Source organism: Rhinatrema bivittatum, chromosome 3 (assembly GCF_901001135.1).
Source record: "Rhinatrema bivittatum chromosome 3, aRhiBiv1.1, whole genome shotgun sequence".
NCBI classification, from domain to species: domain Eukaryota; kingdom Metazoa; phylum Chordata; class Amphibia; order Gymnophiona; family Rhinatrematidae; genus Rhinatrema; species Rhinatrema bivittatum.
In genome coordinates, this window is record NC_042617.1 from 220,820,782 (window position 1) to 220,842,627 (window position 21,846).

At 46.1% G+C, this 21,846-nt stretch overlaps 1 protein-coding gene across 6 annotated transcripts in view; it reads right to left on the reverse strand.

Moving 5' to 3' along the window:
- Positions 1-21,846, reverse strand: part of ERMARD (ER membrane associated RNA degradation) — a 452,987-nt gene that overhangs the window by 21,683 nt on the left and 409,458 nt on the right. For all 6 annotated transcript variants that reach the window (XM_029594214.1, XM_029594212.1, XM_029594213.1 and 3 more), the window contains 2 exons: positions 12,594-12,722; positions 10,215-10,433 (listed from right to left, as the gene is read on the reverse strand). In XM_029594214.1, coding sequence (XP_029450074.1) covers positions 10,215-10,433; positions 12,594-12,722 — 348 coding nt within the window. The remainder of the gene's footprint in view (positions 1-10,214; positions 10,434-12,593; positions 12,723-21,846) is intronic.

Here is a 21,846-nt window from a genome sequence, read left to right on the forward strand (position 1 = left end):
TTAGAAGCGGGTCTGTTCCCAGAGGAATGTGCCTGCGAATGGAAAGATCCTGAAGAATTGGAAAGCACACTTGGCGGGGCCAGTGGGGTGCTATCAGGATCATGGTCCCCTTGTCCTGAAGTAACTTCACGAGAGTCTTCGAGAGAAGTGGAAGTGGAGGGAATGCGTATAGGAGAGTGGTTGACCATGATAGGGAGAACGCGTCTCTTGGTGGATAATGTTGGCTGCGAGCGAGAGAGCAGAAATTGCCTACTTTGTGATTCTGGGGTGACGCAAAGAGGTCTATTTGAGGATTACCCCATTCTTGGAAGATGGAGTTCGCTACTGAGGGGTTTAGAGACCACTCGTGCGGTTGGAAGGTGCGACACAACTTGTCTGCCAACACGTTGTCCACTCCCGGCAAGTAGGTGGCCCTGAGGTACATTGAGTGGGACAGGGCCTCCGCCCATATCTATGTAGCTTCCTGACACAGAAGGTAGGAGCCCGTCCCTCCCTGTTTGTTGATGTACCACATGGCCACCTGGTTGTCCGTCTGAATCAGGATGACTTGATTGGACAGGCGATCCTGAAATACTCTAAGAGCGTATCTTATTGCTCGAAGCTCCAGGAAATTTATTTGATGTTTGGCTTCCTCTGTAGACCAGGAATCTTGTGTCTGGAGATGGGCCACATGGGCTCACCACCCGAAGTTGGAAGCATCGGTGGATAGGGTTATTTGAGGGTTTGGCGCCTGAAAGGGCAAGCCCTGAAGAAGATTGATGTGATTCGTCCACCAGGCAAGAGACAGACGGAGTGAGTCGGTGATGCGGACAATGGTCGACAGGGGCTGAAGGGACTGTGTCCATTGCAAACTTAGAGTCCACTGCATGACTCTCATGGCCAGGCGGGCCATTGGTGTGACTTGAAATGAGGATGCCATGTGTCCTAGAAGGATAAGAAAACGATGAGCAGTCGTTGAACATTGAGACTGCAGCAGATGTGCCAGAGACACGAGAGTGAGGGCTCATTGTCGAGGCAGGAAAGCCTTTGCCTGTAAGGTGTCCAAGTCTGCCCCAATGAACGATAAGGTTTGAGATGGGACTAACCAGGATTTGTCGTCGTTGACTAGAAATCCGAGTGAAATTAGAGTGTTTAAGGTGAGATGTAGGGATGACAAAGGGGATTACTGAGTCGGAGCCCTGATTACCCAGTCATCCAGATAGGGGTAGACATGAATACCTTGAGTCCTGAGGAAGGCGGCGACCATGACAAGCCATTTTGTAAAGACTCGTGGTGCAGATGCTAGGCCGAATGGAAGCACTCGGTACTGATAGTGCTTGGGGCCTACTAGAAACCTCAGGAATTTGCGATGAGATGGAGTTATCGCAATATGAGTGTATGCGTCCTGGAGGTCGAGAGAGCACAGACAGTCTCCTCTTTGAAGAAGAGGAAGCCCAAGGTTACCATCTTGAACTTTTCTCTCTGGAGTACTTGTTGAAGGCTCGTAGATCCAAAATTAGATGAATGCCTCCCGATCTTTTGGGGATTAGAAAGTACCGGGAATAGAACCCGAGGCCTTGTTGAGGTGATGGTACTGGTTCTATTGCTCTGGACTGGAGTAGGAGGGAGGCCTCCTGCTCCAGGAGCAATGAATGGTCGGATGTTTTCCATGTCATTAGAGGTGGGAATCCGGCGTGATGGAGAGAAAGTTGAGATGATAGCCTTGAGCAATTATTGCTAGGACCCAGTGGTCCGAGGTGATTGATTGCCATATTTATTTATTTATTTATTTATTCAATCTTATATACCGGCTTTCAAGTTCATTTCAAGGCGGTTTACATTGATTGAAGTTGCAGTAGCAACCTTCAAACACATATATACTAAAAACAAAACATGGTACATGACTAAAATACATTAAAACCAAAAGCTAGCTGACTAAAAATATATTAAACTAAACCCTTTCAAATCCCAACAATTCTGCCACATCTTCCCAGGTACCCCCCTTCCCTCCACCCATCCATCTACCCTCCTCCCCTCCACCCACCCATCTCCCCTCCTTCCCTCTTAGACTCTCCTCTCCCTCCTCTCCTAGTGTCTCTGTACTACTATGGAAAACGGGGTCAACTATTCAGGCTAAAAGCCTGTTCGAATAGCCAGGTTTTTATCTGCTTCCTAAAGCTGTTAATGTCCTCCTCTGTCCGAATCTCAGCGGGTAAGGAATTCCACATTTTTGGCCCTGCTAAAGATAAGGACCTCTCTCTCACTGAACTAAGGTGAGCCAGCTTGGGCGATGGAATGGTCAACAAGGCCTGCCCAAGGGACCTCAAATTTCGTGATGGGACATGGATACGTAAGGAGGCATTCAGCCATTCCGAATTCGTGCCATATATTGCTTTATGTATTAAAGTTAGGCACTTGTGTTGTATACGGAACTGAACCGGCAACCAATGTAAACCCATCAGAACTGGGGAAACATGATCAAATTTTTTTGTGTCAGATATTAGCCGTGCAGCGGCATTCTGCAACAATTGCAGCGGACGGATAGTCGATGAGGGCAAACCCAACCATAGGGCATTACAATAATCTAACTTGGGTAGAATTAATGCCTGGACTACAATCCGGAAATCATTTGAGTGCAATAGTGGTTTTAATCTCCTTAACACTCTTAATTTGTGAAAACCGTCTTTTAGGATAGCCTTCACAGAAGATTTCATTTTAAGCTCAGAATCTAGCATACACCCTAGATCTCTTACCTCAGATTGAATTTTATATAAAGGGAGACAGTTAAGGATGTCCTTTTCTACTTTCTCTGTTACCTTGTTACCGATAAAGAGTATTTCGGTTTTTGAATTGTTTAGCGCTAATGACATATGCGTAAGAAGTTGGTTTATTGATTGATAATAGACATCCCAGAGTTTCAATGTAGCTGACAAAGAATCTTTTATGGGTATCAATATCTGGATATCGTCCGCAAAAACATAGTGTACCAGCCCCAGACCCGCTAAGAATCTACATAATGGGGCCATATAAATATTAAATAAAGTTGGTGAGAGGGAAGAACCCTGAGGGACTCCAGTATGAAGATCAATTACCTCGGATTCAGCTGTTCCCAATTTAACAACGTATGATCTATTGGCCAGAAACGATTTAAACCAATCTAATGTTTTGTCTTGAAGACCCACTTCGCTCAATCTAGAAATAAGTACTTCATGATTGATGGTGTCAAACGCCGCTGATATATCCAACAGAATCAACAGATAGGAGGTATTCTGGTCGAAACCTCTTTGTACGGTATCAAGTAGTGAGATTAGCAGGGTCTCTGTATTCTGAGCTTTCCGAAAACCATATTGGGCCGGGAAAAGCAGCTGATGTTCTTCTAGGTGGTCCATTAACTGTCGGTTGACCACTTTTTCAATCAATTTGGCCACGAATGGAAGAATTGAAATTGGTCTGTAGTTTGTCAAGATTTCTGGATCCAGATTAGTTTTCTTCAAAATAGGTTTCACCATTGCACATTTCAGACTGTCAGGAAATGTGCCTTCTTCTAGTGATAGATTGACAATATCAGCTAGTGGTTTGGCTATAATATCTCGCACTACCTTCAAGTGATTGATCGGCATTTTGTCCATGGAGTGATTAGCCGGTGTCATTTTTTTTATTAAATTCGCTATTTCTAGCGATGAAATGGAATCAAATGTTGACCAATTCACAGATGGATTACTAGGTAGAACAATATTTTGTAAGGTCTGTGTATTGAGATTTTTTAATACGATTTGAATTTTTTCCTTGAAAAAGGCGGCAAATTCATTGCTCTTGTTTTTTAAGTTATTCCCCCAATTAGCTACATTGCCTCTAATATTGGTCAGTTCTGATACATATTGAAACAAAATCCTAGGATTAAACTGAAATTTATGTATCCTATCCGAATAAAAATTGCGTTTGGCCGTGTTAATTGCTTCTCTATAGTTATGTAAGGCCATTCTATAGTTTACTTGTGACACTTCGTCTCGGTGTTTCCGCCAAATTCTTTCCACTTTCCTCAGTCCTCTTTTTAGCTCTTTTAGATGAGAGGAGAACCACGGGGCTCTGTATTTACCTTGAAGGGGAATCGATTTTTTTACAAGGGGACATAGTTTGTTTGCTAACTCCAGCATAGTTAAGTTCCAAGATTTAACTGCGTCCAAAGTATTCGATCTATCTAGAGATAACACAGCTTCCGGGAAGTTGGCAATAAGATCCTCACTATTACAGGCCTTTTTAACTTCAATTTCTATTTTATCATCTGGCAGCGTCTCAATCTGAGGCCTTTTTAGGGAAAGACCGGCAGTAACTAAATAGTGGTCCGACCATGGTACTGGTAGACTACTAGGTACTATATTGACCTTCAGGGCGTCATTTAAAAACACCAAATCCAAAGTATGGCCCGCTTTATGCATAGGAGCATTAATAATCTGAGTGAAACCTAATGCTTCTAGTGTATTTAAGAAAATCTCACAATTGGCCGAACGTGGCCACAAGTCCACGTGTAAATTAAAATCCCCCATAATAATTGTAGGAATCTTAGTATCAATCATAGATGAAAACAGTTCTATAAGGGGAGAACTATTATGCTCTAATAAGCCCGGAGGTGTATATACCAGGCAGATTTGTAATAGGCTAGATTTAAATAGTGCAACTTCTTATCGTGCAGCTATATTAATTTTTAGTTGGGACAAATGGTAGGTTTTATTCACTAATAATAGTAGGCCCCCTCCTTTTTTATCTACCCTAGGGCAAGAAAAAATATCATAGTCTGCATGGGGTAGCTGATTAATAAGTACTGTATCGGAAGACCTTAACCACGTCTCCGTAATACCACAGATATCAGGTTTCTGATCCTTAAGATAATCCAGAACGACCGGGATCTTTTTACTAATCGATTGGATGTTAACCAAAGACAAAGATAACATTGTTAGTGTTATAATTTTGTGATTAGGAATAAGAGACACTTGGGTCAGATACCGCTGCGTGGGTCTTTTCCATTTCTGATCTTGGCGCACTATATTTCTGTTACAGTTAATCCTAGCTGGAATTGGATATCCAGCCATATTGGGCTTTAGTACTCACAGTTATTATGGAAGCTTGGATGGTCTGTGGACACTGGGCACCAGGAGGCACCAAGGGGGGCGCTAAGGGGAACGCCCCTTTAGCGTGCCCCTTCAGCTCGCGCCGACGGCTCGCGCCGCCAAGCTAGTCAGTGTCTTAAATGGCCCCGCGCAGATTGATGACGTCACCCGGGGGGAGGGGTCGGCGTCTAGCGAGGGGGAGGACCAGGTCTCCAGGAGGTATTGCAGCAGCTGTAATCAGCAAAGTCCAAAGTGCAGGTGCAGTAAAAAAACAACAAAGATTCTTCTCTACCTTGGGCTCTTGTGAACCACCGACTCGGTCAGCGTCTTAAATGGCCCCGCGCAGATTGATGACGTCACCCGGGGGGAGGGGTCGGCGTCTAGCGAGGGGGAGGACCAGGTCTCCAGGAGGTAATGCAGCAGCTGTAATCAGCAAAGTCCAAAGTGCAGGTGCAGTAAAAAACAACAAAGATTCTTCTCTCCCTTGGGCTCTTGTGAACCACCGACTCGGTCAGCGTCTTAAATGGCCCCGCGCAGATTGATGACGTCACCCGGGGGGAGGGGTCGGCGTCTAGCGAGGGGGAGGACCAGGTCTCCAGGAGGTATTGCAGCAGCTGTAATCAGCAAAGTCCAAAGTGCAGGTGCAGTAAAAAACAACAAAGATTCTTCTCTCCCTTGGGCTCTTGTGAACCACCGACTCGGTCAGCGTCTTAAATGGCCCCGCGCAGATTGATGACGTCACCCGGGGGGAGGGGTCGGCGTCTAGCGAGGGGGAGGACCAGGTCTCCAGGAGGTATTGCAGCAGCTGTAATCAGCAAAGTCCAAAGTGCAGGTGCAGTAAAAAACAACAAAGATTCTTCTCTCCCTTGGGCTTGCATCAGGCAAAACTACAGGTAAACGTCCGTTTGGGTGTATCATGAGGCCCTACCAGCTCCTTGGGGCTCCTTGGGGCCTCCCCAAGCGGCCTCCTACTGGGACATTTGGTAATGGAATCTGGCTGCTGCTCTCTTTGCGAGAGTCAAAAACCAGAAGCAGGGCCCGGTTGGGGGGCTGTCTGTGGCTTTTGCTTTCGGGTTTGACGAGACTGTGATTTGAGGAATGGTCTCGCAAAACGGCATCTGGCTGCTGGCGGGTAGGACTTCTTTGGTCTATAAAAAGACTTTTTACCTTCGGATTATCCTTCTAAACAGCCTTTCGGAAAGGCTGTTTAGAAGGATAATCCGAAGGTATCAGAGATAGCTGTCTAAGAGTCTCATGATGGCCCTTTAGTTCAGCCACTGTCTTTTGAATCTGTTCGCCAAAGATATTGTCTCCTATGCAGGGGAGGTCGGACAATCGCTCTTGCACTTCCGGACGAAGGTCTGAAGACTTGAGCCAAGCCCATCGTCTTGCTGAAATAGCGGCTGCAGACATTCTGGTTGCAGTGTCAAAGATATCGTAACATGATCTAATCTCATGTTTGCCTGCCTCCAAACCCTTATTAAGTAGGGTGTGGAAATTTTCTGGAAGTGACTGAGGCATGGAGATTGTTAAGTCTTGTAGTTGCTTAAAAATGACCCTATTATATTGGGTCATATATAGTTGGTAAGCAGAAATTCGGAGGATCAGCATTGATCCTTGAAATACTCGGCAACCAATGGTATCCAAAAACTTCTGTTCCTTGCCAGGGGGAAAGGAAGTATGAGTTTTTGACCTTTTTGCTTTCTTTTGCACAGATTCAACCACCACAGACTGGTGATCCAACTGAGGCTTTTGAAAGCCTGGAGCTGACTGCACCAAATAGGTAGAGTCAGTTTTCCTGTGGACTGGTGCAATGGAGGCAGGATGTTCCCAGTTCTTTTTGAGAAGGTCAAGAAGAACTTGATGGATGGGGATGGAGGTGATTTCCTTGGGCGCGTCCAGGAATTGAAGCAACTCCATCATTTGATGTATGTCGTCCTGTTCCGTCCATAACTGGAAGGGGACCAATTCAGACATGTCCTTCACAAACATTTTGAAAGAAAGGTCCTCTGGAGGAGAACGTTTTCTACTTTCAGTGGGTGAAGGTGGTGAAGGCAAGTCACTGATTAGATTACTATATTATTGTATACAACTGTATATTTATGTACACCGTTGTGATGGTTGAATAACTGATGTAACAGTATATAAAACCAATTAAACTATAAACTATAAGTCATCGGTGTCTGGTGAAGACTCATCAGTCCAGATATCATAAAGATCAGCACCTGTCGCTCTAGGAACCTGAGAGGGATGGGGTAGTTGGATAACTGAAGGACCCGGTTTAGGCTCCGAAGGCATCGGAGGAATAACCGGAGGCACCGATGAAAGCAATTAAGGCCCTGGTGCAGGCATCGATGGCATCGGTGGATGGCTCGATGGCGCTGATGGAGGTATCGGTATCGATCTCGATGGCTGAGGCAGAACTCCCGATAGAGGAATGCGGAACGGTGTTTCTCCTCCCGATGATAAAGTCAGCGGGGAGGGCACTGGAGCCATCGGTGACCCGGGGTCCACCGGTGGAAAAGCGGCAATAAGCACTTCCATCCTCCATAGCAGCGGTGCCAATGCTGCTGGAATCCGGTCGGTGCTCGGTTCCACTATCGGCACAGATATTGATGCCGGGGGAACCAGGAGTTGATGCATCACCTTGTCGATGGCCTCCTGAACCATCCGGTCCAGTTCTTCTCGGAGACCTGGAGCAAGCAGCCCCGGCTCCGGAACAGAAGAAGGAGGCAGAGGCATAGCCGGAGGGACCACCGTTAAAGGCGGAGTCGCGGCTCCCGACGCCCTGTCGGGTGAGGATTGCCTCGGTGACCTGGTCACCGAAAAGGTCAGTGCCTTTGCTGGATGGGGTTTCTTCGGTGGCGGCTCGGACGATGGCGAGGTCAATGGTTTCGATGCCTCAATGGTCTGAGACTTCTGGTGCCGATGGCGATGTTTCTCCTTACGAGAAGTGATAGATGCCGGGTGGTCACTGGTCAATGCTGACACATCGTTGACGGTGCCGGTTCAGATGACGTTGATGCAATGGACAGAGTCGGGGTTTGAGCACGGAACAGAAGTCCCATCTTCTCCATTCTGGCCTTGCGACCTTTTGGTGTCATTAGGGCACATTTGGTGCAGGTCAAGACATCGTGCTCTCGTCCAAGATATATAAAACAGACTTTATGCGGGTCTGTAATGGACATGGTACGAGTACAGTCCGGACACCGACAGAACCCCAACGCCATGGCCATAGAAAAATCGAGCCGTGGTACGGTCGATGGCCAGTAGGCCGCGAGGGCCAAATTCGTCGGTAATCGACGGAAAACGGGCAAAAACTTACCGGAGTACCGCGGACTGAAAAACGTTAACGGAGGGACCCCTGTGGGGCAATTTAACTTTAAATAATTCCGTGAGGAAAATTCCTGTCAGGAATCCTTGCAGAGCTCCTTAACCACGTGGCTACTGCTGCGTGGAAAAAAGAAGACTGAAGGGGGACCCCTGCTGGCTGCAGGGTTAGCGCCATGCTGGGCATGCCCAGTAGGGGCCAGTCAAAGTTCTAGAAACTTTGACAAGTGTTCCGTGATTGGGCTCCATCCTGTGATGTCACCCATATGTGAGGACTAACATCCTGCTGTCCTGCGAGAAACTCTCTTTCACATATACAGGCCCTCAATCATTCACATACATGCTATCTCACTCACACACATAGGATCTCAAACACACTTGCTTGCTTGCTCATTCACTCTCTCTCCCTCCCTCCCTCCCCGGAACTAGCAGTAGCAGCAGCCTCCTCCCAACCCTAACCTCCTTCATTTTCAGCCCTCGCGGAGAAAGGAGTCCCATCGGCCGCGGAGGTTGATGTTCTTCTTCATTTTTCTGCGAGCCGCGCTGCTCATTCCTCAGGCCACGCCTCTCTTCTGTTCTTCGGGTCGACGCTGACCACACTAGCATGGTCTCTTCTTCCTGCGCACGCACCTGCTGCTCACCACTTCCTCTTCCGGGGCGCGGGGCGGGAAGAAGAGACCATGTCGGTGCCACTGACTCCAGCTGTTCTGCCGCGTTCCGCCCAGGCTGACAGCATTTTAAGCCTGGGCGGAGGAGGACCGGGGAGCAGCTGGGTCAGCGGGGGACCGGGAAGTGTGGCGACACACCTGCGTGTTCTTGGCAACACACCGGTTGAGAACCACTGGTCTAGACTATTGTAATTCACTTTTATTAGGTTTACCGGCATCTACTATCCGACCGCTACAGTTCTTGTAGAATGTGGCGGCCAGAATCCTAACCGGGACAAAGAAAAGTGATCACATTACGCCAATATTATTTAATTTACACTGGCTCCTAATTGAATCCCGAATTCAATTTAAATCAATTTGTATTTTACATAAACTAATCAATGCTGATCAGGTAGACTGGTTGAACGCTGCCATTAAGCTACATGTGCCGCAGAGAAATTTGCGTTCGGCAAATAAAGGTTTATTAACTTTACCATCTGTGCAATCAGCCCATTTGAACCAGGTGAGGGATAGAGCACTGTCTTTGGCAGGTCCTAAAATTTGGAATACACTCCCTGCAGTTATGAGATTGGAGTCCAATTTTAAACAATTCAAGAGAGATCTTAAGACATGGCTTTTTAGCGAAGTGTATTCTAGTCAATCCTAAATGTGTTTTATGTTTTTAGCCTGATACTAATTATCTGGTATGGAAGGACAACCTGTTGATTTTGTTATTGATTGTTTATTTTAACCATTATTTTGTGTCTCTAATTGCAATGCATAGTTTTAAGTTGTTTTATGATGTTATTAGCATTCTTTACTTTTCCTTTATGTTTTTACAGACTATTTTTATTTAAATTTGTGAGGTTACCTGTGTTGTAACATTAGGTATTTTTTTGTTTTTATCATGTATATTACATTAGGTATAATGTGTTTTTCCTGTTGTGAACCGTTACGATGGGCCCCGAGTGACGGTATATAAAACTAAATAAATAAATAAAATAAATAAATATATCGGTGTCAAACATAGTCAGTCTCTTGCCTGCTCATGATCATTTTAGCCAATTCTCATTTCCTTCTGTTATATTTGTCTTTGTTGTACATGATCTCTCCTCCCATGATCTGTAAAATGACAATGCAATATTGTACAAACCTCTTGACCATTCGTATGTAGTTATGCCTCTGGCGGGAGCGTAGTGCCTTGTCCACCCACTGTGTGTATCTCAGTCTTGCACTGGCAATGACTTGCTCAGACACTAGGTGGCACTGTGTCGTTATTTTTCGGAGCACTGCTGCAGCTTCGAGAACAGGCCGTGGACAATACAAGGTGCGCATGGGCATGCTGCACAGATCTGTCAGTAGCAATAACCACCTGCACAAATCAAGGAGGGCCACAAAATAATTATATTTTTAATAACAGGCACAAAAAGGTGTTGAATTAGCTAAATTTTGAAACCTGGAAGTAGTAGCGCCAAACATCACGGCTTTAACTCTAGCTACTGTCCATCTGTAATGAAATTATCTTAAAAAATATACAAAAAAATCTTTCTAAAGTGAAAGTACACCTTACATTCACTCATCTCATGCTTAGATTAAACGCTGGGCACTTTGGCTGCAACTCTTCAGGACTTTCCTTAGGAAGTTTAAATATCAATAGGCAAACAGATTTGTGGGTAGGTAGGAGAGCAACATTAAATAAAAGGAAATGGGACTCTTAATTGAAGAGAGAGGTAAAAATACAAAAATATATACCATGAATTCATTGTCACTAATCCTACCATAATTCTTATCCTCTTCCTATACAAATATAAAAGCTTGTTCAATTCAGTTTAGGCTTTTAAGTCTGTTCAATTTGCATTTTTTTATCCTCATTTTATATCTCCTCCAAACTCACTGAGAGCAGTCACTGTAGCGACACTTGACTGGAGTTCCTTTAGGAACCCTGTAATCATGGGTTCTAAATCCAGTCACTAGATGTCACTGATGGACAATAAATGGGATCCCCTCTCTCCAGGGATCTGGCACGGGGAGCATATGACCTAACTCAGGAATCAAAACCAGGATTTCCATATAGCAATGTACAGCACTGCCACTGAGCCACCAAATCAGCCCTTGCATTCTGCATTTTGATAAATTTGCTAGTATAGTTAGCAGTCCAGAATTCATTTTACAGGTGACTGCTGCAAAATCAGAACATCTTTAGCAAAACTGCAGAAAATACTCTAAACTCTTTTCTCTATCTATCCACCACCTGTCCTCTGTTTTATGTATTTTTCTGTATTTAATCTCTCCTCCTGTTCCCCCCATAACTTTCTATCGCCCCCATTCCAATTTATCTCCTGCTTATCTCTACCCCATACTGAGTAGGTGGCACAAAGATTACAGTTCTTAGTTGTGGGAGATGGAAGGAGGATTCCTGTTCCCTTTGCCATGACAGTGGCAGTCTTTGGAGGTCCGTGATAAATGGGATACTCTGCAGCTTCCTCTCTGCCCCCCCCCCCACCCCTGAGATGACAAAGATCACAGATGCTGTCAGGATAGGTTGGAGGAGCAAGTCACTCACTACCTCTCCTCCACCCTTAGGAGCGAGTCTTTGGGGCTGAAAAAAGGAAAAGGACAATCCCTGACCCACATTCACTCAAATTTAGTTGCAGTGTCAGCAGTACAAAGGTAGTAGACCCAACTTCTCTCCCCACCCTTGGGAATTTAATAGGCTATATTTCTTCCTAGAGGTGGGAAAATGTGGAGGATTTTTACTCCCTACAGTAATGATTAGCCTGAGGAATAAAGACATTACTCAAATAGGAACAATGCTCTGAATATGAGGACAAACCCTTAATACTGGGGAACCCTAATCTTCCTGTCTTATTTCCCCCTCCTTCATCCTGGAACCTTTTCTTTATTCTGTTACACTACTCAAAATAGTCTCAAAATAAAGAAATGCATGCTTTAAGTTCACGTTCAAGGCTGAGGGATGTGGAGGGGAGGGTATACATAACGTGAGTTTTAGCTGCCATCACAACTTTTCCCCACATTGCATCCCTACTTCCTTTCCATTGTAATCACACCTCATTAGGACTGGAAGCCATCTGTAGTATGGACCCGCGGCTTCCACCTCATCTCCTAAATTGTCTGATCTATTTTAGTTTTGCCTCACTGCATGCATGATGTTTTAGTTCTGATGTCCCTAAAAAAGTAGTATTACATCTCCATGCATGCAATGGGGCTTGTGATTTTTGGTCCCTTAAATATATTTTGTATATTTTGTCTCTTTCTGTGTATTAGGTACTATGCTAACTCCATAAATAAATGAACTGTTGCTTCAGAAGTGGCTATACAGGGGCTAATTCAAGACACCATGGATGGCCATCAAACAAATCATCAATAAATTATACAATACATTTTTGTGGGTTTATAATATGTTTTCAGGAAATCAAACTTTAAAAATCTTACATATCTTTTGGTATTGAATAACATTTTTATTTTTGTAATTCATAAGTTAAATATTACAGTATCACAGTCGGTTACATACTTATCTGTTAGGAAACCATTTCCCATATCCTCTAAATTGTAGTAATCAGGAGGCATGTGGTGCAGCAACAGAGAAAGGACCTCTGACATCTCAGGGATGACAGCATCAGGTGCTACAGCTCCTGTGGACCTTCAGCACAAAAATTAAATTATTTTATTTTCAGCCCTTGACAAAAGAGGAGAAAGCAGGGTTGCTTACCTGTAACAGGTGTTCTCAGAGGTCAGCAGGATGATAGGCCTCAAACATGGTGGATATCAGATGGAGCTCGATGTGGAAAACGTATATCAAAGTTTCTAGAAATTTGACTAGGCACACTGAGCATGCCCAGCATGCCCTATGCCACGCATCAACGTGGGGTCCCTCTTCAGTCTCATAACATAGAATTACAATAAAATAAAAAATAACAGAAACCCAACTCCATGGGGTGGTGGGCGAGTTTCGTGAGGACTAATATCCTGCTACCCTCGGAAAACAGGTAAACAACTCTGCTTTCTCTGAAGACAAGTAGGATATTAGTCCTCACACATGGGTGAATCCCTTGCTACAGGCTGCTCCCCAACACAAAAAGGGGACCAACAGACATCCAACCAGGTGCCAACGGGCACAATAATACCGGTGCTATTGATAACAAAGGGGGAGACAGCCTGGGTTCTACACCTGAAAAAGGTTCCAAAGGATAGGCTGGCTGAACCTTCTGTCATGTCGGCCATCCCTATCCAGAAAGTAATGTGATGTGAATGTGAGGAGAGAACTCCACGTCACAGCCTTGCAGCTCTCCTCCATGGGAACTGATCGCAAGTGGGCCACTGATGCTGCCATAACTCTGAGAGAATGAGCCTTGTCATGAAGCCCAAGATGCAGTCCCGCCTGAGCATAACAGAAGGAGATGCAATCTGCTGCCAATTAGATAGTGTCTGTTTGGCAGTGGCAACGTGCAACCTATTATAAAAAAATCCCCAAAAGTTGGATGCACTACTTACTGGTTAGAGCAGCGGCCTATGAACTGGCAGGCCAGGGTTCAATACCCACTGCTGCTCCTTGTGACCCTGGGCAAGTCACTTTACTTTCCATTGCCACAGGTACAAATGTAGATTGTAAGTACCTATAGTACCTGAAAGTAATCTGCTTTGAAGGGCTAGAAAAGCAGAATATAAAAAAAAAAAAATCTAAATCTATGGGCTTTTGTCCGTTACAGATAGAAGGCTGAGGTTCGTTTGCAGTCCAAACTATTCAGTGCTCATTTGCCTGGGGCCTGGGAAAGAAAATTGGAAAGACAATTGGTTAAGATGGAAATCCATTATCACCTTAGGCAGGAACTTAGGATGATAAAACTTAGTATAAGGTGGATAAGTCACTAAGGCCTGGAGCTCGCTGGCCCTATGTGCTGAAGTGACCACCACCAAAATTTGATCTTCCCGGTCAGGAACTTCAGGTCATAGGTGTGCAGCAGCTCAAAAGGAGCTTTCATCAGCTGAGCTAACACCAAGTTGAGGTCCCAATTGAAGCAGGCCCCACATAAAACATACAACTATAGGCTGTACAGAGATGGCTCACCATCTACGTTGTGGTGGTATGCACTAATTGCACTAAGATGAACTCTAACAGAACTGGTTTTTAAGCCAGCCTCCAATAGGTGTAGAAAGTTTTTGTGTGGTGCAGGAAAACGGATCTAGGGCCTTCTGTTCACACTACATGGAAAACTTTCTCCACTTCAGGCCATAGGACTTTCTAGTTTAAGGCTTTCTAGTTCAGGACTCGAGACACATCCTCTGAAAGATCAAACAGCTGCAGGATTAACCTCTCAACATCCAGGCTGTGACCGACAGGGCCTGGAGGTTGGGATGCTGCAGCCTGCCATGATCTTGCATGATGAGATCTGGGGAAGCCCCCAGACTGATCGGTCTCCGGATGGACAACTCGCGGGAGTGGAAACCAGATCTGTCTCGGCCAATAAGGAGCTATGAGGATCATAATCCCTTTTTCCTTGTGAAGCTTGAAGAGAGTCTTTCCCACTAAGGCAATTGGAGGATATTTATTTATTTATTTATTTATAACTTTTCTATACCAAAGTTCAAATAACAGAGTTAATTATCACTCCGGTTTACATTGCAACCATAAAAACAGTGACAAAGTTGTCTTACATAGAACAGGGGGAGAGAAAAACTTGGATACAGCTTAAGCATGGGGAGTAACTTGTCAAAACTGGTAAGAACTGATAAGAGTTGGCTTTTTGGGGTAACAAGGTATTCCGAGGGAGGGGGTAGGAATGAGGGATTGTAAGGAGGTTGGAAGGGGGGTTGGAAGGTGGGGGGGAGGGTAGCGGAGGGTTACCATAGATTTAATGAAACTAATATACATATATTAAATAGCTTAGGCAGCGGAAGAAAAAGTGCTTAGGCATCTGAGCTTAGGAAGAGAAGGTCCGTGGAGGATGAGGCAAAGATGAGTGTTATGGGAAGGCTTGTCTATGGGAAGGATATGCGTACAGAAGTCCATTGCCCCAATGACAGGCATCTGAACCTGGTTTGCTGTCTGACCTGTACAGGGAGCAGAACTGAGGTACCTTCCTGTTGCAGGGGGACACAAACAGATCTATGTCCGGGCTCCACCAGAGGCGAAATATCTGATTGACTATCCCCTGGTCAAGGGACCATACTTGGGGTCTGAAGGCTCGACTCAGCCAGTCTGCTACCATGTTCTCTGTCCTGGTCAGGTTCACGGTCTTGAGCATCATCCCATGGGACAGGACCCACAACCAGATCTGGAAGGCTTCCTATCACAGGAGGTACGATCCCGTGCTTCCCAGCTTGTTGACATACCACATGGCTACTTGGCTGTCGATATGGTTCAGGATAACGTTGTTGGACAGCTGAACTCTTAAAGCTCATAGTGTGTACCTGATCACCCAGAGCTCAGAAAACTGATTTGACAAGAATGTTCTTGAGTGGACCACTGATACTGGGTGCTGAGCCCATCCACATGAGCTCCCCACCCCAGGGTAGATGCATCCATGGTTAGCACAATTTGAGTTGGGAGACTCCAAAAGGAAATCCCCTCTTCCAGATTAGAAAGTACCTGCCACCAGGACAATTAGTCCCTGAAAGATAGGGCCTGAACTGTGTCTAGCAGGGCTCCTATAAAAATCCAATTGAAGTGATGAGCCGAGATGGGTCTTTGGGTAGTTGTAAACAAACCCTAGTGACTCTAAAACCCGAATGGCCAAGAGCAGGGACCCAATGGCCCCTGTCTGAGATGTAATCTTGACCAGCCAATTGTCCAGATACAGGACAACATCTACTCCCAGTCTGCGGAGAAACACCACCACCACGGGCAAGCATTTTTTTGAAGACCCATGGGGTGGATGCGAGCCCAAACAGCAACACCCGGTACTGGAAGTGCTGTTTTCCCACCACAAATTTGCAATAACTCCTTTGACCAGGGAAGATCCTAATATGGGTGTATGCATTCTTTAGGTCGAGGGAGCATAGCCAGTCCCCTTTTTGCAAAAGGGGGATCAAGGTGCCCAGGGAAACCATCTTCCCGTTCCAGGAACAGACATCAGCTGTGTCAGAAACTTACCGATGAGCATATTGACCTTCTCCAAAAGCGGTACGAGGAAGGGCAGCATCGGCTCTGGTGCCATTGGTGCCACAGGACCAAAGCCCCGCAGTGCCCGCTCCACTGCTAGCTGGACTCAGCACTCCAGTTCTTCCTTGAACATTGCTGATGCCAACACAGACTAGGAGGATGTAGGGGTGGCCAGACCTTCCTCAGACCCGCAAGGGGGATCGGCGATTGGCACCAGGTCTGGTGGAGACTGTTGCAGAACCCAGGCATTGTTGGAGGATGGCTGCTCCTTGCCACGTGGCCACTTCGGGGGAATCACAACAAAATCCAGTGCATCCCCTTGCCCGGCACCATGCATCTATGGGGACTGGTACTAATGCTTCTTAGGCTTCCCTTGATATGCTGCCTGGCCCTTCCTTGGTGCCGAGATCAAAGACAACAAACCCGGTCTCCTTGGCCTGGAGAAGATCGACAACGGTCAGTCTCCAGCACCCCTATCCACTGACAACCTCAATGGAACCAACAGTCCTGCAGATGTAGATTGGGTGATGTCCATTGGTGTTGCTCCGAGGTCCTTCGATGCTGAAGCTGCTGATGCCAATGACTCAGACTTCTTCGACATGAAAAGCTGATCAATCTTGTCGAGTCGAATCAGACGTCCTTGTGGGGTCATCTGGGCATACAAGCAGCAACCCTGGATGTCATGCGATGTCCCCAGGGAGAGGATACACATATCATGAGGATCAGAGATAGGCATTGTCCTCAGGCACTGAGGGCATCGGCGAAAACCAGTTGTGGCCATGACGGGGTGAAACAAAAGGGCCGAAAGGCAAAACAATGGCGGTGGGTGGCAATGGCTGGTGGGCACCAAGGCACCACCACCATGGGGGGGGGGGGGGGGGGGCGCGACTCTACTGCTCTATTACAAAAGGAAACTTACCCAAAATGCCAAAAACCCTGACAGGAGACACTATGGGAAGGCACTGAGAGGGACCCGCTGACAGATGGAAGAGAAAAATTGTAAAAAAATACGAAGAACAAAAGTTTTCCACAAGGCAAAAATCCAAGTTTTGAGCTCAAACCACGAGGCTCACAGGTCCGTGGAAAAAAAGACACCGAAGAGAGACCCTGTGTGGATGCGTGGTATAGAGCATGCTGGTCATCTTCAGTGTGCCTAGTCAAAGTTCTAGATTCTTTGACATAAATTTTCCACATCGGGCTACATATGATGATGTCACCCATGTGTGAGGTCTACCATCTTGCTTATCCTCAGAGAAAGCAGAGTTGTTTACCTGTAATGGGGATTCTTCAAAGACAGCAGACTACATCAATTATACAAGCGGGTGACATCATCTCTTGGCACTGACACAGAAAAAACTCTGAGCTCCAAAAGGACGAGAAAGATTTCAGAGCACGCAACAGAGTTGCCATGCAGACACCCTAATGCTAGTTCCCTCAGTAGAACACTAAGCCTTACGGATTTCAATTATGGGGGGGGGGGGGGAGGGGAGGGGGAGAAGAGGAATGTGTGATTGGTTTATCCTGCAGAGAATTCCTTATACAGGTGTGATGACTGGCATGGGTGTGAGACTTTTGTGGTGAGGTGTAGCTGACGCAGACTTGTAGGTAAATCTATGAGGCCTATGCCAACAGCTGGCGAACGTGCCATGAAGCAAGACAGGCTGGAGCTTTGCTTATACCAGCTGCCTCCTTTTCAGGTTGAGCCCCTGTGTTCAGGTGGCTGGCACGATTTAGGTGGATCCCAAGGGCAGTATAGAGAGCAACAGTCCAAGGGCAGTATGCTGGAGATACTGGGACAGGTCAAGGGTTGGGGTAGATGGCAAGCGAGCCTTGTCAGGCACAAGGTAAGAGGTCAGGTGATGTCAGCAGGCAAACATGGTCAGGTCCAAAGCAAGAGATCATGTCCAGGCATCAAGCAATCGTGGTCAGGTCCAAAGCAAAGTAACAGGAAGTTAGGCCAAGGATGGATGAAAACATACAAGAAACTGGACAAGATAGATGGACAGGGCTAGGCTGGATGAGACAAGCAGGGCAGGACAAAGCTGGATGAGAGGAATGCAGGGACAAAGAACCAGGAACTCAGGAGCAAACAGGAGCCAGGAACACAGGAATAATCAGGACCACAGGAGCAACACACACTGCTCTAGGAGAAAGACCCGTTGCTGAAGCTAGGCAATGCAGTGAGACCTTTTCTTAAATAGCCCAATAGGATGACAGCATCAGCAGCTATCAGTGGTGTGCAGTAATGGTGGTTTCCTACCACGACAGGAGGTTTCTGGCAGCGTCAGGAAGCAGCTGGGTTAGTGCAGTGGCTCATGGGGGAGTCCAGTGAGCCTCCAAATGTAATAGGACACCCCCTCCAAAGACCCTCTCCAGTCTTCTGGACTTGGGGTTCCTGGGGAATCTCTTGTGGAAATCCTGTAATGGTTGTGAGGCTTGGGGGTTAGGAGCTGGCTCACAGTAATTCTCTTTGGGGCCGTTTATTCCAGGAGGTGGTGCATTTTTTGCCAGAGGTCCTGGAGTTTGCATCGCAATACACTGACTGCAGGGCAGGTGATGGGACCCGGGATGGGTTTAGGTGTGCAAGACTGGTGGCCAAACACCACATAAAAATGTGAGGACCCAGTCAAGCTGATCACATGATTATTGTGGCAAAACTCTGCCCATGGGAGTAGCGATGCCCAGTTGTCCTGGTGTTGGTTTGCGTTTGCCCATAGGAAGGCCGCAAGGGACTGATTTGTTCACTCAGTTTGCCCATTGCTCTGGGGGTGATAGGCCAAAGTAAAATCCAAGATAATCCCAAACATCTTGCACAGGCTTTTTCAGAAGAGAGATGTAAACTATACTCCTCGGTCCAACAGGCTGTGGAACCCATGCAGTTGGAAGATGTGCTGGACAAACAGATTGGCCAGTTCAGGTGCTGAAGGGAGGCCAGGGAGAGGCGTGAAATGGGCCATCTTTGAAAAATGATCATGGGATAGGTGGCGATGGCCTTTCGTGGATTGCAAACTGGCTAAAAGACAGGAAACAGAGAGTAGGATTAAATGGACAATTTTCTCAGTGGAAGGGAGTGGACAGTGGAGTGCCTCAAGGATCTGTATTGGGGCCCTTACTTTTCAATATATTTATAAATGATCTGGAAAGAAATACGATGAGTGAGATAATCAAATTTGCAGATGACACAAAATTGTTAAGAGTAGTTAAATCACAAGCAGATTGTGATAAATTGCAGGAAGACCTTGTGAGACTGGAAAACTGGGCATCCAAATGGCAGATGAAATTTAATGTCGATAAGTGCAAGGTGATGCATATAGGGAAAAAAAACCCATGCTATAATTACACAATGTTGGGTTCCATATTAGGTGCTACAACCCAAGAAAGAGATCTAGGCATCATAGTGGATAACACATTGAAATCGTCGGTTCAGTGTGCTGTGGCAGTCAAAAAAGCAAACAGAATGTTGGGAATTATTAGAAAGGGAATGGTGAATAAAACGGAAAATGTCATATTGCCTCTGTATCACTCCATGGTGAGACCGCACCTTGAATACTGAGTACAATTCTGGTCACCGCATCTCAAAAAAGATATAATTGCGATGGAGAAGGTTCAGAGAAGGGCTACCAAAATGATAAGGGGAATGGAACAACTCCCCTATGAGGAAAGACTAAAGAGGTTAGGACTTTTCAATTTGGAGAAGAGACGGCTGAGGAGGGATATGATAGAGATGTTTAAAATTATGAGAGGTCTAGACGGGTAGATGTGAATCGGTTATTTACTCTTTCGGATAGTAGAAAGACTAGGGGGCACTCCATGAAGTTAGCATGGGGCACATTTAAAACTAATCGGAGAAAGTTCTTTTTTACTCAACGCACAATTAAACTTTGGAATTTGTTGCCAGAGGATGTGGTTAGTGCAGTTAGTATAGCTGTGTTTAAAAAAGGATTGGATAAGTTCTTGGAGGAGAAGTCCATTACCTGCTATTAAGTTCACTTAGAGATAGCCACTGCCATTAGCAATGGTAACATGGAATAGACTTAGTTTTTGGGTACTTGCCAGGTTCTTATGGCCTGGATTGGCCACTGTTGGAAACAGGATGCTGGGCTTGATGGACCCTTGGTCTGACCCAGTATGGCATTTTCTTATGTTATTATATACTGGTATTGCCAATTGAGAGGGGAAATTCAGTGGCCAAGTGGATCCAGGGTTCGTTGGGGGCTAGCAGTGACTGTAACAAAGTCAAGTTTAAGAACTCTTGTTCATGGCACATGAGGGGCAGGATTCTATGTATCGTTTCACGTCTGTCTTCATCTGAGGCCACCAGTAATGATGGAAAATTAATTCCAGGTTTCGGGTGATGCAGGGATACTCCACCAAACAGGAGTCGTGGGCCTAATGAAGAACTTTCACATGAAGTCATTGAGGAATGACAGTCTTCCCTGCTGGAACTGTCAGCTCAATGACAATCATGATCATTGTGGGGTTGATGATACATTGGGGGGATCCTGAGAGCCATCAGGATCAAAGGAATGTGAGAGGGAATCAACCCTTTGGTTATCACAGTTCAAAGTTAAACTGGATGAAAAATAATGCCCAAAGGGCTTGCCCCAAGTTTAGCCACTGTGCTTGTGCCAAAGGCTCCAGATTCTTGTGGTCTGTATAGACAATCACATGGTGTCTGGCACCTTCCAGGTGTCCGCCCACCGACTCCTAAGAGCCACCACAGTGACGCGGAAGGTAGTGGGAAGGCCTACCTGGCCTCGCTGTGAACACCTTCACTGGCACTGGCATCAGGGAGTAAAGAGAGTGATGCGCTGAGGATGCCTCTCCCCCCTCTGTGAAATGAGGAGGTGAGAAGTGAGCTGGCACTGCAGTGACGGCCCATCCACCAACTCCTAAGATCCACCGTGGTGACATCGAAGGCACTTGCACCGTGAGCAGTGCGCACGAAGGAGCCTGCTCCTTTGTGCGCCCCTTCATGTGCACCTGAAGTAAAGCATGAAAACACATCAGGGAGGAAAAAGAGCCAATGCACTACACACCAGGACTCGACCCCAGCTCCTCCAATGGAGACGAAAGGCGCTGACCGGCACTCAGCAGGAAAAGCGCTCCCACCCTTTCCCCTCCAGAAGCAAGGAGGCTAGAAGTCAATGTTGGCAACGACACTGAGCCCTAACACTGCTTGCCCACCACCAAGAGAGCAAGAGCTGAAGGAGAAAGGGGCAGGTTCACCTCCACACAAGCCCCAAACTAGGAGAGGCTGTGGAACGGAGTGCTCCCTCCCAACAGGTGAAAGAAGGAAGATGCCGGTGTCAACCGACCTGCACCTGCCAACCAACTGCTTCCCTTGCCTACACACCACACACCGCTATACATTTATCACTGTATCCTTTACTATTCAATGAAACCATTCTAACAAAAGAGCACATAAATTTCATAGAACCCATACTAGGACAGGGCATCTACAGTAAACTAAGAAAGGAAACACAAAAAACAAAACAAATCTTCCACACAATGAGTAATAACTCTCCTACAGTCTGGTTCAGTCTAATGTTTACAATCTTACTAATGAATGTTTAGTCACTTGCAAAAAAAAAATCCCACTGATAAATGATCAGTTAGAGGAAACAAATCCAACTATCTTCTGCATTTCTGAAACTTGGTTAAA